The sequence below is a fragment of the Tympanuchus pallidicinctus genome, unplaced genomic scaffold (genome assembly GCF_026119805.1).
Source record: "Tympanuchus pallidicinctus isolate F22 unplaced genomic scaffold, pur_lepc_1.0 scaffold27, whole genome shotgun sequence".
NCBI classification, from domain to species: domain Eukaryota; kingdom Metazoa; phylum Chordata; class Aves; order Galliformes; family Phasianidae; genus Tympanuchus; species Tympanuchus pallidicinctus.
In genome coordinates, this window is record NW_026294744.1 from 9,434,885 (window position 1) to 9,448,446 (window position 13,562).

At 39.6% G+C, this 13,562-nt stretch overlaps 1 protein-coding gene across 2 annotated transcripts in view; it reads right to left on the reverse strand.

Annotated features, from left to right (window-relative positions):
* Nucleotides 1-13,562, reverse strand: part of PDE3A (phosphodiesterase 3A) — a 242,735-nt gene that overhangs the window by 14,113 nt on the left and 215,060 nt on the right. For both annotated transcript variants that reach the window (XM_052690758.1, XM_052690759.1), the window contains 4 exons: nt 10,224-10,335; nt 6,326-6,439; nt 4,315-4,514; nt 1,957-2,160 (listed from right to left, as the gene is read on the reverse strand). In XM_052690758.1, the coding sequence (XP_052546718.1) occupies nt 1,957-2,160; nt 4,315-4,514; nt 6,326-6,439; nt 10,224-10,335 (630 nt within the window). The remainder of the gene's footprint in view (nt 1-1,956; nt 2,161-4,314; nt 4,515-6,325; nt 6,440-10,223; nt 10,336-13,562) is intronic.

Consider the following 13,562-nt stretch of genomic DNA (forward strand, 5'->3'; position numbering starts at 1 on the left):
TACTCAATCAATAACACAATCATTTAGAGCTCAGTTTATCAGAGTAGCAACACCTCCACACAAAGAAACGTGTGAGGTCTGCTGTCTGAGAACACTCTGGTCCAGAAGAGCCTTTTCTAACAAACCACAAATAATCTCTTTTAAGGCAGTGATTACTCAGGGAAAGCTATAGTCGGCCACAAACACTGGTTAGTATTTTAACCTTCTCCTCCACTTTTTATTCCAAGCATGGCCATTTGGATATTCAAACAATCAGGACAAAGAAGGAAGTAAATATCTGTCCTTACAAATCTATAGTGAGTTAGCACAACGTCATACATCAAACTGTTCTCTTATTTACCTTTAGTGTCTCAGGTTATCACCATGCTTGGTTACACAGTGATCACATCTACTGTTGTCCTGATAGATTTAACACAATATAGTTTTCAACAGTCATAATTAATGCTTATTGCTCTGCATTTACTGCTGGTCAAGCTTGTCCTCTTCTACAGTTAAGACAGTTTATATCTCTGTCACGGTTTAGCTTATTTGTTGTATTTTCTTTGCTGTTGTTGGTTTTTGTTTGGTTTGTTTTCATTCTTTGCTTATGTTCATAGAAATGAATTATTTTGTCCAAACTGTCAAAACCAAAAATCCAGACAGCCTAAATTCTCTGTGCTTTATTGTCATTGTAGCCCTGACAGATGAGAATCTGCTGGAAAGCTCAATACTTAAAGACAAAATTAGTCAGGTGAAAATGGCCAAGGGATTTAAAAGACAAAGAGAATCCCCTCTAATACCACCAGGGGCATCTGGAATATGAGGAACAGAAGTGCAGAGGGAGTTAAGATGTTTATGGATCTCCAAATAAGTTCTCTCTCTACCCTGAACCACAGTTTAAGGCCTTTTTTACACCTTCTTGGAGCCTAACAAAGAGAAATATTAGAGGATAATGAAAAACAAAACCAGTCACACATTTGCAGGCTTCTAACTTTTAGGGTACAGGTCCAGCCTAAGCAATACCGCAAGAAAACATTATAGGTATGTCACTAAATCAGCTAGGAGCTCCTAAATGGGAACAGGAAACACACTGTGCTTGGTTTTATTCAAGGAATGAGAAGGCAATACCAGTTCCCAAGCAAATATTATTTAGGTAATGTACTTACAGTTTGCATGAGCAAGGGAGTTTATTAAAGTAACCTGACAAGTGACTATTTCCAATAAACTGAAACTAGATTGAAACTATACAACAATTTTTAAGATATATTCCCAGAGTTGTGATTTTATATTCCCTGAACAGAGTGTAAAGGAAAGATCTCAGTGATCTCAAGGGTATACCTGTTAGGAATAAAGTAAGAGAGAAGGATCATCTTTTCATTGCATTCAAATTAGAATTTCAAAATCACTATGATTTCTGTGTTTTGCTAACAGAACAGTATGATTAAATAGATAAAAAGTCACATTAAGTATTCAGATACTATGGAAACTTGGTAATACCTCTGATTATTTTCCCTGAGTGCTAATAACACTTAAAATGTTAGTGAACAGGCGAACAATGCTGGAAAGTGGGATGTAAGTGGGATTTTCATGAAATTGTCCCATATTGCATAATATCCTCAACAGGGTAAACTAGCCTTTCATAATGTCCTTCTGTATGTTATCAACAGAGCCTACCTTAAACCAACTTTGGGAAAAACAAAAACAAACTAAACAAAACAACAACAGCAACAAAATACCAACCAACCAACCATAAGAAGGAAGCTATGGGACTAAATTGAAATAATTTAAAAATGACAACAGAAGTGCTAGATTAATATTCATCAGAATGCTTTACAGTAGCTGATAACAGTGACAACACTGAAAGGAAATTCAGAAGAAAAAGCAACGCAGAAAGCTTTTGAGTCATTTCACTGTGATGCTAACAAGCCCCAGAAACTTTTCTGACCACCCACCAGAAATCCAAATGGATCTTTTTACCTTGGCATTGAATTTGGCAACAAAATCAAAGTGTTTCTTCAGGTCAGTAGCCAAAATTGCCTCGATGACAAGGAAGCGGAAATGCTTGAACTCCACATGGTCGAGGTTGACCAAGAAGTTGTATTCTGGCCTCGACATGAAAAGGTTCCAAGCAGCAGCAGCATGATGGTTCTCCAGGACGGAGCGGTCATTGTACAGCACTGCCTGTGAAAGCAATATGGGAAACAGCTCAGCAAAAAAACCATTGTGATTCCAGAAATCAGTATGATGTGGGTGTAACGAATGAGGGATGTTCAGGTTTGGTTGATCTTAATTTTGTAAAGAATATCCCGGGTTTTCATAATACGATTTTTGCAGAATTAGAAGCAGACAGCTTATCTGCTGTGATAGCTAAAATCTATTTTAAAATCTGGATTTTTCATGCTTAAGAGTCTTTAGTTCCATACTAACCCACATCACCTGACAGTGAATATCTAATATGCTTTTTCATTCTTTTTTAACACATATAAGCTTTATCAGTATTATCACATTGCACTTCCCTGTTTTCCAGAGCCAGTCTACTAGCCAGAGTCAGTCTACTAGCAGAGATTACTGTCTCCTGTGTTCGTATCTGACAGTTTTGTCAATACTACTTACTTCAAATTCTGAAGAAAAAAAAAAAAGGAAGAAACTTCAATTTGAAACTCAACATTGCACAACACTCCAAAACTGGTTAAATATTTAAAAGCCAAGATGCATATATCCCATTCTGATAGCAATTTCACTCAGAAATGAAATTAAAAAAGGATGTAGAAAGCAGACTTCATAGGACAACAACAATCTAGGAAGTCTCTTCACTTCAGCAGCATTCAGTCTCTTGACTATTTCCTTTATGGAAATATGTTTCTGTGTAAAGTTTTCTACTTTACAGAAATATAAAAACTTCCAGTGTTAAAGCTTTCTTCATTACTTTTCACTTAAATTATATTTTGCTATCTAGAAGTAAAATATTCTACCTTATCCTGAAGAATAGAATCTATTATTTCTCACAGAGATTGGTTTGCTGAAGCAATGTAGGTCTACAGTTGCCTAACTACACAGTAATAATTTAATGTACATATATTTTGCTGCCAAGACCCCACTCCTCAAGGCATATTTTTTGTCCAGCAGCACTTCAGCTTTACTGAAAGCTCATACAGGTTGTGGTGAAATACAGATAATATTTATAAACTATATGTACATATATATGTAAGAAACAGATTCTGAATACAAGTGCCCAAAATTTCATGTGATACTAGATTAAAACCAAACAAAATAAAACAACAAAACAACAAAAGAACACAAAACCCAAGAAGGTTCTGAACTTTGTCCATTAATTTCTTCTCAAACTATAGGCAATACATCAAAGCTAATTATCTAACTTTTTTGACTTTTAAAAATGAGTTCAGTAATAGTGTGTTTCCCATCAGGCTATTTATCCAGCAAGAGCTTTATCCAGAGTTATTGATGACAAATACATGTTGCAAAGATGAGGAGCATTACTATAAGTTTATAGACAGAAACTGGCACAAAGCATGGCTAGATGATTTGCCCCTGGTGAAAAAGAAGTCTGGATCCAAGTTAGTGAGTAGATACAGAACTTCTGCATGCCTACCCAACTTTGCACCATCACACCACCTTTCTTTGTTTCTGCACAGAATTATCTTTCAGCACAGTATGCTGAAGCCAAGCAGGTCAGCTATGTAAAGTAAATAAAGATGATCTCATAATTAAGCCAATAAACAGCGAGCGACTCAGAATTGCTGAATTTCACTGCCAGCACTGGCAGCAATTTCCATATAACCTTAGGTAAGTCTCAATTACTAATCTGTAAAACTGAGATGATCTTTTTCCCTGATAGAGGCAGAGAGTAAAGATACATTCATAAAAGATCGCAGCTGTTCATATACTGCAGGAGCAATAGAAAATATTTGTTATGATTGTGCAGAAACTTACTTGTCTGGTGCACATGGTAACTACGCAGGTGGTGGTTTATTTCTGTTTGTTTTGTTTTACTGGCTTTTCTTGTTTGTTTGTTTCTTTTTATCTTTCTGTGCCTCATTGTGCAGAATAATATTTCCTTTATTTCCTAGTTACAAATTGTGTCAGTCTTCTCCTTCACCATGACATCTTATCTTCACCTTTCTTAACAGTACCAGTAGTAGAATGTGGTGAGGGTGTGTAAAGCGACTTACTGGCAATCCCCAAGGTAAGTGTTTATTTTTGTCACTTTGATAAGCTACTTCGATATTTGGTAGAATTGTGCTTAATGCAAGCTGCAGGCACCAGTGACAACTGAAATCTGTCACATTCTGAACTGAACAGTGATGTCTGAATTACCTGAGGAGCACTTGTTGCCACCAAAAAGGCATTAGTCCTTCCTGGATGATCGTAATCATGCATGGCTGCGGCTACGTAAAGAGCCATCAACTCAAGAGCTGGGATGTTGCCAGCTAGGCATCCGTAGCTGTCATCTGTAGGTGTGTATGTCTTCGAAAACACATAACCCATATGGCCGTGAGTGATTCCACTGTCAGAATCTGAATATATACAGAAATAAATACATTTAGAAAACTCCTGACCATTTTTTTTTTCTTCAGAGACTTACTGAAACATATGGGAACAGCAAAGCAGAAGGAGTGGAGAATTCACAGTAGCTAACTGAAGAATAAACGTGTTCTGACCTGAATGCTTTCTGATGTGTACCTGACCTGGTGCTACAAGGCAAGCAATTGAAAAGGTACAATTTCAGATCCCCCCAGGGATGTTCCTCCAGCAGAGGCTGCTCTCAAACTACAAAAAGTACAGACAGTAGTACAGACATGCTGGAGCTTTGTGGGTAACTCAATCTTTGCAACACCTTTACCTAATTGCTTCACCATAAAGATTAGTCTATGAAATACTGTCTGTTCTTAAAGTAGTAGAATAGCCTTTATGAATTCAGTAGGTGTAGATGCATGTTTTCCAATCCAAGGTCTAGACTTCTATTTCTTTGCTGCTAATCCTCTTACCAGCCTCTTTTAGAAACAGCTTGAATGTGTCCCTGTCAGTGGCAGATTTTGAGTGAGATGCATTGAATGAATTCCTATACAGCTGAAAAGCACAGAACTGCAGGGTGACCTCACTGCAACCTTCCAGTACCTAAAGGGAGGCTACAAACAGGAGGAGAGTCAAATCTTTGAAAGGGTAAGTAACAGCAGGACAAGGGGAAATGGTTTTAAGTCGAAGGAGGGAAGATTCAGGCTGGGTGCCAGGGGGAAGTTCTTTACAGAGAGAGTGGTGAGGTGCTGGAACAGGCTGCCCAGAGAGGCTGTGGGTGTCCTGTCCCTGGAGGTGTTCAAGGCCAGATTGGATGGGACCCTGGGCAGCCTGGTCTAGTATTAGACATGCAGGTTGGTGACCCTGCCTGCAGAGGGGGGGGGGTGTTGGAGCTTGATGATCCTTGATGTCCCTTCCAACCCAAGGCATTCTATGATTCTGTGATTATATTTCAAATAACAAACACCAAAATCCCCAAACTTCAATCCCTTTCATTCGACCCATTTCCCCTGATCTGGATGATGGAAGCTGTTATGATACCCCCCTGCTGGTATGATAACTAACAAAATTTTCCAGGAATAGCAACCCTTTCCACCACCAAAACATCCTGAAGAAATTCACAAATGGTATGTGTGTGCCACAAAAACACCAGCAAAAACATTGAAGTAGAAATGTTCCCTGTGGAACAAACTCCTGCTTTAACAGCAAATCCCTCAGAAGGCCCACAAAATACAGACAGGCCCCCTAGTTGCTATACCTCAGGCTGGAGAAGTTAATACAAAGGTGCAATAAGAAAATATGCTTGTAAGTAGCAATCATAAGCAAGCAGATGAATGGTCTTGCAAGGTAGTTGCAAGTCTTTTTCTTTGGGGACAGTGAGGAATGGCAAAGGGACACTTCACAACCACCAAGAAGCAACAGTGCATGCCTTCACTTATGTTTTCCTGTGCCTTCATAATAGCAAAATAATGCAGGGTTTGAAGACTCAAAGGTCTATACCTCTTGTAAGAGCAATAGAAAGCACTGCTAATACAGTTTCTTTGAAGAAAACCTATTGTAAAATTCAAATGGTAATAAACGCCTGTTATTAAGGGCAACCACTCAGGTTTGCATTCACACACTGAATATGAAATATTAGGTTTTGGAAGACCAATTCCATTCTCTCCTAAGTTACACAAACATACATTCAGCATCCAGTGTGCTACTCTTTATAACAAGCACTGCACTCACTCCTCAGCTGTTGGCTTTCGTCCAGCAAATTTTGTCAAAATTTTTAAAAATACAACATAAATACTTGTATATTTAAATATACCTGAATCACTCGCTGACCCGTGATCATTAATCACAGTTGGGAGTCCTGGAATGGGCTGAGTAGTAAGGTACCACACGGCATGCAGAACGTCAGTTGCGTGGATTCGATTGTGATCTGTGATACAAAGCAAATGACCTCACTATTAAACATGAATATTTCTGACGGAGGGAAATCAGCACCATCTAGTGGGTACTGCATGGCAGTCAGTTGAGCCAGAGACAAATCCAATGTTATCACAACCATGAAAAACAGCTGTATTTTGTAAATGCTCAGCTTTTCTTTTACCATAGATGAAGCAAATTTAATTCTGAGTCTTCGTATCAGTCCAGAAAGAGAAAAATAGCAGCAGAGCAGTTTGCAGAAACTGCAAAGAAAGTATTAAACAATGAGCCTTCTAGCTCTATTCCTCACCCCAGTGGCTGCCTCTTGCTAGTTAAATGCCACTGAGTTGAATATTCACTGTTAACCTCTGATTCCAATGAAATCAGTTGAAAGCTCATCCTCTTCAGAAGCCAGATTTCAACCTACTTGCAAATGGTATCTCCACAAAATCAAGCTCAGGATATATGCATGTTGCACAGTTAAACCAGGTTCTTTCTGTGTTTTGCTGACCAGAGATTAAGAGCTCAGGCCCCAGCTCCTCTGGCTTGCTACAAGTTCTCTTTGAAGAAATGAGAGATAATTCACTACAAAGCTTTTCCTACAAATCCTTCAAGACCAGATAAACAATCCTATTATCAACACAAGTAACTGAAAAAAGAATTGCATGCTAGGTCACCATAGAGCATCATGAAAATATACACTGACAAGAGCAAACATGATGCTTGAAGAGGAGTAATACTGCTGCACCACAACTATAGCTTACATCTGGGGTAGAATCACTGAAAGACAAGTATTTCAACTTGCAATTTAGGCTAATTTGAGGCAGTATAATTATTAGATAATACTCTTAGAAATCTGCTTTTCCGAATTTTGATCTGCACTTTGGCCACAACAATCCCATGCAGCTCTATAGGCTTGGGGACGAGTGGCTGGATGACTGTGAAGAGGAAAGGGTGTTGGTTGTGAAGGTTGGAAAGGGTGTTGAAGAGGAAAGAGATGTTGGTTGATGCTCAGCTGAACATCAGCTGACAGCGTGCCCAGGTGGCCAAAAGGGCCAACGGCATCCTGGCCTGCATTAGAAATAGTGTGGCCAGCAGGAGAGGGAGATGATCATCCCCCTCTACTCAGCACTGGTGAGGCCACACCTCGAGTACTGTGTTCAGTTTTGTGTCCTTCTTTACAAAAAGATATTGAGGCCCTGGAATGTGTCCAGAGAAGAGCAATGAAACTGGTGAGGGATCTGGAGCACAAGTCTTAAGAGGAACAGCTGAGGGAGCTGGGATTGTTAAGTCTGGAGAAGAGGAGGCTCAGAGGAGACCTCATTGCACTCTTCAACTTCCTGAAGGGAGGCTGTGATGAGGAGGGATTTGGTCTCTTCTGCCAGGCAATGAACAGAACCTGAGGAAATAGTTACAAGTTGTACCAGAGGAAGGTTAGATTAGACATGAGGAAGAGCTTTTTCTCTCAGAGAGTGGTCAGGCACTGGAATGGCTGCCAGGGAGGTGGTAGAACTGCCATCTCTGGCAGTGTTCAAGAGGCATCTGGATGAGGAACTACGAGATATGGGTTAGAGGCTTGTGGTAGAATGGCAATGGGAGGACTAGATGATCTTGCAGGTCGTTTCCAACCTTGAAATTCTATCACTCTATAAAGTCAGCCTAGAATTCTACCTGCCAAGGGCAGATGGATGTAATACACTAACGTTTATTATATTTACAGTTTGCAGTCATTTTGCTCACTAAATGTGGGCATAATGTCATGCCACTTGACTGTAGTATTTACCCCTAACTTTCATCTCTTGCTCTCCTGTGATCCTTCCCTTTAAATATTTGTTAGTGATATGAGCTACAATTCTTTAATTATTTTTGTAACAACAAAACAGTAAGCAGCATAGGAATGGATATATTTTGGAAATAAAAAAAGAAAATAAGGAAGAGATCTCCTTCCTGTCTTTCTTGAAGAACTAATATCCTCATGCAAAATTGAGTTCTGCACAGGGTTCTAAAGCTTTTCTATAGGATAAAGGCTGGATGAACATCTTGTGAAACCTGTACTAATTTAATCCAACTGGAACAGTCATTTTTCAGTTCAGAAACCAGACAAAAAGACTTGTTTAATCAAAGCAAGTTGTTTTGTTTTCTACTCCTTCACAGAAATGAAAAGTTGGAAGGTAAATTAGTTATGTATTAGAAAAAATATTTGGCTGTAACATGAAATACACATAAGAAAAGCCACATAAATGGAAGGCTAGATTCACAAAAATTCCTGAGCCCCTGTGAGTAGAGAAGTGTTGAAAGTTGTTGAAAACAAAGAGGAAAGATTGCCGGACATTCATATACAAGGCCTCAGGCTATAAGCTGCTGTTTATAATCCCTCTCAGATTCAAACACAAGGAAAGATTTGAAATTTGTTGTCCCACTTTCCCAACAGAGAGTCCAAACCAGCTGGATGGAGGGCATTCTGACACAACTTGCTTTCAGTTCCTCACTGTTTAGCTGTTCCAATTTATATTTAATATTTTAAGTGTGAGACTACATAAGTTACACCAATTTTTCAGACAATTTTTTGGGAGGTGGGAGTAAATAGGGTGTCCTATATTTCTCAGCACAGGGTTTATTTGCCAGTTAACAGGGCGGTAACTCCCTCTCTTCTCCAGAGAGAAAAATAGTCTTTCATGGTTGAAGTGTTCTTTAAGTTAGATTTGAATTAGCAAATACTTTGGGGATGACTGAAAGCAGGTTTTTCAGTGAATAAATGATTCACACTGAAAAATACTAGCCTAGGTGTAGTCAAAGAAGAGCAGGACGCACCCAACTACTTCGTCTACCTTTTCTGCTTTACAAAGCATGTCTATTTTGATAACATTGCACTATTTCTGTAAATAGTAAAAAATCCATATCTCCCACGGAGGGAATGTTTCAGTGAACTCCAGCTAGGACAGGGGTACGCTTGCATCATCAGAAAGCATGTCATCAGAAAACTGTTCTTTGTATATATGGTAGTTCCATGTGGTTGCAAGCTTGCAAAAATATTTCCCATAAATTATTTTTAAACAACATGAAACAGTAAATGCAATGAAAGAGGATGAGTGAGGTTATGGAATAAAACTAGCCTCTGACTAAATAGCCATCTATTTGTCAGTGATGGAGCAGAAGTCAGGAAAAATATTCCTCTCTTAGTAATCAAGAAAACATGAATGATTTCATGCATACAGTACGGTCAGCTATTGCTATTTAGCTTTTCAAACACCCTTTTCTATTATTTATTTATGTTAGACTGTATGGGGCTGCTGAATCATGGCCTGAATCTCTGATTAATCACCTGAGGCAAGCAATGAGTCAGCCATGGGAGTGCAGGTGAAGGCAATTCACCTGTGCTGCAGGAAGGGGTGGAGCCTGGCTCCACCTCTCCTAGACCCATTTAAGAGCTGGCTACCAGTGGGGAAGGAACTCTTCTGGAGATCTACTCCACTGGAGTTTCCTATGCAAGCCCAGGATAGGGTGAATGTCCTTTTCTGCTCTAGTATAGTAATTATATAAGCCAAGCTCTCAATATACTGTATCATCTGTACGTTCATTGATTGTATATAGACACTGCACAACTGTTTTCTGAAACAATGTACATGGAGAGTATGTGATCTCCTTCATCATATAAGAAGGTTAATAAAAAAGGACATCTTCTTTAAAAAAAAGAAGTACCTGTTGCAATAAGAAGAAAAAATGCTTCAATAATTAAGTGTATGGAAAATACCCAAAGCTTTAAGGAACCCTATTATCTGCTGGGAATGTTTACTTACAAGGTATCTCTCGGTATCCACATTCCAAGGCATGGAAGTAGTTCATAAATTCCCTCACTGGAATTTTAAAGGTTTCAAACAACCCCATGTCTTCAAAAAGCCGGTATGATACCTGGGGAAAAAAAAAAAAAAGAAACGGCATTCTGTTAAGTTGCCCAGAAAGAATCTAAAAATTACATATAAAAACCATTCTGCCCAATCATCCCACAAAATTCTGCTTTCTTGGTAGTATTTTATCAAGCATGTAATCTGATCCATCTATAGCAGCAGCTATTTGCATTTCTGTAGCACAGACAAACAGACAACTTATCACTACCAAACTGTTCTTGTTCCTTCAATACATCCTTCCAGATGATCTTCTCTTCCTTTCAGGCACAGAGATCTCCCGCAGTCTTCAAGCACTTCAGAAGCATACACACAGGCAGATAGCCAGAGCTCCTTAGTGTCTTGGGAAAATTTCCCCACAAACTTCTTCAAGAAGCATTCGTGAGTCAATTCATTTCCCAGAAAAAGAGGGAGTAAGTGAAAGAATGAAAAACAGGACATAATGATTTGGATTCTCAGCATCATCTCCTTCCTTTACTTCCCATTTTGTCAATAAAATGGGAAAAATGACTTTATGATTTCAGTGGCAGCAAGCAGCTTAGAGTTGCTGTAGACATCCAAGAGAAGATACATCAAAAAGGAGGGTGTGATGACTGAGTGAGGGGGTGTTCAGGAGAGATGCAAGTTCAGAAATGCAGACAGGAGCAACTGCAAAATGGACAAAATGCACAATACACTTGAACTTAGAAAATAATGCTACATTTTAAAATTACTGTATCACTTCTTCACTTCTTTCACAAATCAGACCGTGAAGTCTTTCAGCTTCTTTATTTATCTACTGCTGTTAGCTAAATATTGTCCCTTTCATGCCATTTATCAGGTAATGGTCTGTCTAGAGCTAAACAACTTAAGACACATTTGAAAGGATGAGTGCTATACTGATAAGAAATTATTACAAATTCTGCTCTGAGTTTCACACCCTAATGTAAACCAAATGGCTATCCACAGCTATTTTCTACTGTACACCACATATATAAACTGTGACCTGTGAGAAGTTCCTTCCGCAAGTTTAAGGAATGGATCTTCCCCCTCTACTCTGTGCTGGTGAGGCCACATCTGGAATACTGTGCCCAGTTCTGGGCTCCTCAGTTCAGAAAAGAGGAATCTCCTAGAAAAAATCCTGCAAAGGGCCACAAAGATGATTAGGGACCTGCAGCATCTCCCAGATGAGGAAAGGCTAAGAGACCTGGGATGCTTCAATCTGGAGAAGGGCTGAGAGAGAATCTCATCACTGTTTATACATACCTAAAGTGCAAGAGTCAAGTGGGGGCAGACATTCTGGAGGTGAGCAACAATGGGACAAGGGGCAATGGGCACACACTGGAACACAGGAAGTTCCATACAAACACAAGGAAGAACTCCTTTATTTTGAGGGGGACAGCACTGGGACAGGCTGCCCATAGAGGCTGTGATGTCACCCTCTCTAGAGATATTCAACACCCATCAACACACCGTTCTGTGTCACCTGCAGTAGGGAACATGCTTTACCAGGGGGTTGGACTTGATGATGTCTACAGGTCCCTTCCAACCCATACGATTCTGTGATTTCCAATGTTCTGTATTTAAATAGATGCAGTCTACAAAGGAGGGAGGCATCCCAGGTGAAAACCAGTAGTGTCATTTCACAGAAGGAAAAGAAAATGTGAGGCTGTAAAAGGCAAAACTGGGATCTTGCTCTACTGAGACAGAACAAAGAGGCTGTCTTTATGTGTAATTTGGATTAGAAGGTGCATAGAATCCTGCTAGTCTATCTGGAATGGTGGTTGAAGTGAATTAGTCCTGATTCAACCTTTCTCATACATAGAAGTATTTCACACACCAGTCTTAGATCACTGAATGATGAGCTCCATGTTTTGTGCTAAATGTCTCTGTCCTCAGAGGGGAAGGATAAAGAAATATTAACCTGCAAGACCAAACTTTACAGTGCTACTCCACCAACACTGAACAGGGACCTTAAGTAAAACATGTAATAAAAGCATGGTTTTTTCCCCTCCCCTTGGATTTTCTGGGGAGAACTCTGCAGCTAGTGAGAAAATAAGCAGGTTGTGATGGATATGAATGGTAGCTCTTTCCTGTGACCTATGAGTGAAATGGCATTATTTTCTCTGGTCATCAGAGAAACAGCCAAGCAAGTCATTCAGACACCTAATCGTGTAGACCCACAGCTGTGGTGCAGCCCCCACAGCCTATGGGACACAAGCCTTGAAGAAGCTGTTACAATGTCCAGCCACTTCATATTGTCTGCTCTCACAGCCTCCTCCCTTCTGCCTCCATCTTCTGCTTGTCTCTGCTACAGCTGCTAATGCTTGGGTGAATCATTTATAACACAGCTACCCTTCATGCTGCTGCCTAAACAGGAACAAGTGCTTCTCCCTTATGATTTCTAATGGAAGCTTTTTTAGAAGTGGGGATTGTCATTCATGCATACCTCCTCTCCTGGGTGTATAAGGGGCATACATTCAAGTCTCAGAGAACTTGTGCAAGGTTTAGGTTAGCATTTCCCTACTCCCCCCTATCCTTGCTGCAGTTTTTCTCTTCAGAAGTCATGCATGATTATGAGATGTCCGAATATTCCTCTTTGCACCATCCAATCACTGCAATGATAGCACTCTATCTCAATGCTGCTGATGTACTAAAATTGCAGGAGTACCACCAATGTTTTGTATTTCTCAGGGCTTTGCAATAAAAGCCGGAGAGAGACCTTGACTTTAGCCTATCCTTTAACACATCCTTTATTTGCTTTCCAAAGAACATGAGTTTCTCTTCTGCAGGTCTTTATTTATGTAGGAGTTGTAAGAACTGTGACTGAAAGCATTATCTAACTTTATGGCCTGTTGTGAAGCACCATCTCAGTTGGAAGCTTTGCTGTTCCTTTCTGAAATTAGATTGGTATGCAAATTCCTCCCTAACCCCTATTATGCATATTGGTTAGTGCCATGTTTAGGGTGCTTTCCACTGTATTTTGCATAGATGCCTCTATGGCCACCAACTGATTCAGGGTCTTTTTATATATCTAAATAAATTTAACATTACTAAAAGAAGAAACAGACATCCCAAGCAGCTTTAAAGTCACTATGCCAGCATTTGCTTTCTAAACTGAATGCCTCCCTAGAGGCACATGTCAACTCCACTTTGTTCCATCTCATAAATTTAACCTAGCAAGACAAACATAGTTAATTCAGCTTGTTAATTTACTTATTTTTTAATGGATGAGTCCACTTAATGGCAAAAAGC